This window comes from Lytechinus pictus, chromosome 8 (genome assembly GCF_037042905.1).
Source record: "Lytechinus pictus isolate F3 Inbred chromosome 8, Lp3.0, whole genome shotgun sequence".
In the NCBI taxonomy this organism is placed as follows: domain Eukaryota; kingdom Metazoa; phylum Echinodermata; class Echinoidea; order Temnopleuroida; family Toxopneustidae; genus Lytechinus; species Lytechinus pictus.
In genome coordinates this window covers 14,355,053-14,357,779 of record NC_087252.1, presented here as the reverse complement: position 1 = coordinate 14,357,779, position 2,727 = coordinate 14,355,053, and the positions used below count along the sequence as shown (strand labels likewise).

Here is a 2,727-nt window from a genome sequence, read left to right as displayed (position 1 = left end):
GTGAAGAAGCAGCAGAAGCAGGCTCAGAAGGCAGCATGGGGCGTCTGCAGTGCAGGTATGTTGCAAAGAAAGTGGCACCTGTCCCACAAGGCTAGAGAGGGGTGCGGGTGCCGGATGGTGATGTGGAGAGATGTCTTCCTCCATAGTCAGTGGAGATGGGTGCTGTTGCACAGGCACATATTTCCGAAGAAATTTCCGGTTGCGGAGGGTGACTCTCCCAGAACCATCAACTCGGATGACGTATTGGTTATACTGTCAAACTTCGATCACAGTCCCAGTCCTGTCCCACTTGAGTGGTTGTGGTCCTGTCTGATTCTGGAGGGGACGTGGTCTCCGACGGCAAGGGGCAGGAGCCGTTTAGTATGCTCGGACCAACGTTCTGCGTCCCTCATGTGACGGGTACGAAGTGCTTCTTCCCGAGCTGCTAGGGTCTCGCGCCATGTGTTGTGTGGTAGATATTTGCATGGGACAATGGAGATGAAGTCTTGGATCGGATGGCCAAAGACACACATAGCCGGGGAGAGCTTGGTGTCCCTGTCAAGAGTGTTTCGGTAATGCAGCATAGCCCTTTGGAAGGTATCAGTGTCGAGGGCACCTGCAGGGCTGGTGTTGGACTTGATGAGACGTTTCACGGATTTGACAGCCACCTCAGCACGACAGTTGCTATGTGGGTAAGCAACGGATGAAAGTCTGTGATAAATGCCCCAGTCCTTGAGGAAGCGGCGTGTGACAGCCGCTGTAAATTCAGGGCAACCATCCGATGCTAGTTCACCCGGGATCCCGAAGGTGACGAATGTCCTCCGTAGGCAAGAAATGAGTCCAGTTGCCCCTTGATTGGACCTCTCAACGATAGGCCAATTGGAGTAGCGGTCCACGATGACCAGGTAGTTGCAGCCCTTGTAGTGAAAGAAATCGGCACAGATGCATTGGAAAGGGTAGTCCGGAGACAGCAACGGGGTCGGGGTGCACGTGGGTTGGAGGGTGCGATCCTGTTGCATTGGTTGCACCGGGCACGGAGAGCTGTAATGGCTGGAGTGATGCCAGGCCAAAAGACAGAGGCAGCATGCAGATGAGCCAATACTTCCTCCCTTGTAGAGGAAGATACCATCACTTGTATAAAGGTCGTCACGGAATGGGAAATATTCGCGGAGAGGTGAGGGGAGCTCATAACGAAACTCCGGCATGCCAGCTTCAACAGCATTGAGTAGTGCTTGCATGTTGTCGTCACTAGTTGTGGCAGTACGGACCCGGTCCCATGTGACTGACTTCAAGTGGAGGGACTCCAGGGCACACATAGCTGAGGAAAGCGTGCAAATCCCGACAGTGTCCTCTTGTGGGGCCATGGTTCGGAGGCCTGCCATGAGTGGTATGGAGTGCAGGAACATGGCAGGGGTCAAAGAGATTGTAGCGATGTCATCAGGGAGGTGCAACTTCTCAGGCTCACCGGTCGGGTGTCTCGAGAGACAATCTGTGGCACGGTGTCTGACGCCTGGAATGTGGACCATACGGAACCTGTATCGCAAGGTCTTCTCCTTCAAATTCCTCAGGCGGGGATTTGGGATCTCTTGTAGGGCGCGATCGGCAAAGATCTTGAGAAGGGGCTTGTGATCGACAGCTATGGTGAGGTCCTCACATCCCAAGACAAAGTATCTTGCCTTGTCCAGGGCATCAGCTAAGGCTAGGGCTTCGCCTTCCACTGGAGCATAGCGTGCCTCAGCGGCATGGGTGAATCTGCTCCCAACAAGGGTGATCTTCCAGCCCGTATTGCAGCAGAAGGGTTCAGTGTTTTTGCAGCTGCAGTGTTTTTGTAGGAGCTAGAATCCGATGTCATTCTTGGACCAGTCCGTCGCGATGCAGGTGGGTTTGTCTGGATCAAAAATGTGCACGCCTTCTTCAATCTCGCTGGCAATGGTGGCTTTGGACTCGTCGAAAGCTGTCTGGAGGGCTGTAGTCCATATGAAGGGTGTGTTGGGCTTCAAGAGGTCACGGAATGGGAGCATCTTCTCAGCCATACTGAAGGCGTAGGATACTTGATTGACAAGGCCAAACCAGGAGCGCACGTCTGTGATGCCGGGTGGGTGTTGGGAAATCAAGGATGGCTTGTAAGTACTTCTCACATGGGCGAACGCTGTCAGGCGTGATCTCAAAGCCAGCAAATTCTACGATATCCGCACCGAATGTGAACTTCTTAGGATTGAGGGTAATCCCGTTGCGGCCGCAGATGTCCAGCCATTCAACAGCCTGGAAGAAACTGTCTTCCATTGTGTCAGCCCACAGGAGGACGTCGTCGACACATTTCGTCTTATTTTGGATGCCCGAGACGATTTCATCATACCGCCTGGTGTATCCATCTCCGGAGGCAATGTAGCCCTAAGGGGCTGTCTTGTAACGGTACCTGCCCCATGGGGTAATGAAAGTGGTGAGGTGTCGGTCCTCCGGGCATATGGGGACGCTGTGATAACCATTCCATGCATCTAATAACGTCTTCTTATTCCCGTGGGGGACAGAGCGGGCCTGAATGAAGGGTGATGGTGTATGGTGCGTTTCACGTGTAGCATGGACGTTGAGGGCCTGAAAGTCGACTGTTCGACGCGGTTTACCATCCTTTTTAGCACACACCACCATCATGTGGCACCATGTAACAGGCTCCCAAATGGGTACAGGTTGCAGCACGCCCAACTGCACATCATGATCCAAATCAGCCTTGACGGCATCACGTCAATGGAG

The 2,727-nt window shown here is 53.5% G+C and overlaps 1 protein-coding gene across 1 annotated transcript; it reads right to left on the bottom strand.

Moving 5' to 3' along the window:
* Positions 1-266: 266 nt before the first annotated feature.
* Positions 267-2,262, bottom strand: LOC135155220 (uncharacterized). The gene is made up of 2 exons (XM_064104122.1): positions 2,015-2,262; positions 267-1,794 (listed from the first exon to the last, which is right to left on the bottom strand). The coding sequence occupies exons 1-2, from the start codon at positions 2,260-2,262 to the stop codon at positions 267-269; spliced, it is 1,776 nt and encodes a 591-aa protein (XP_063960192.1).
* Positions 2,263-2,727: the final 465 nt, after the last annotated feature.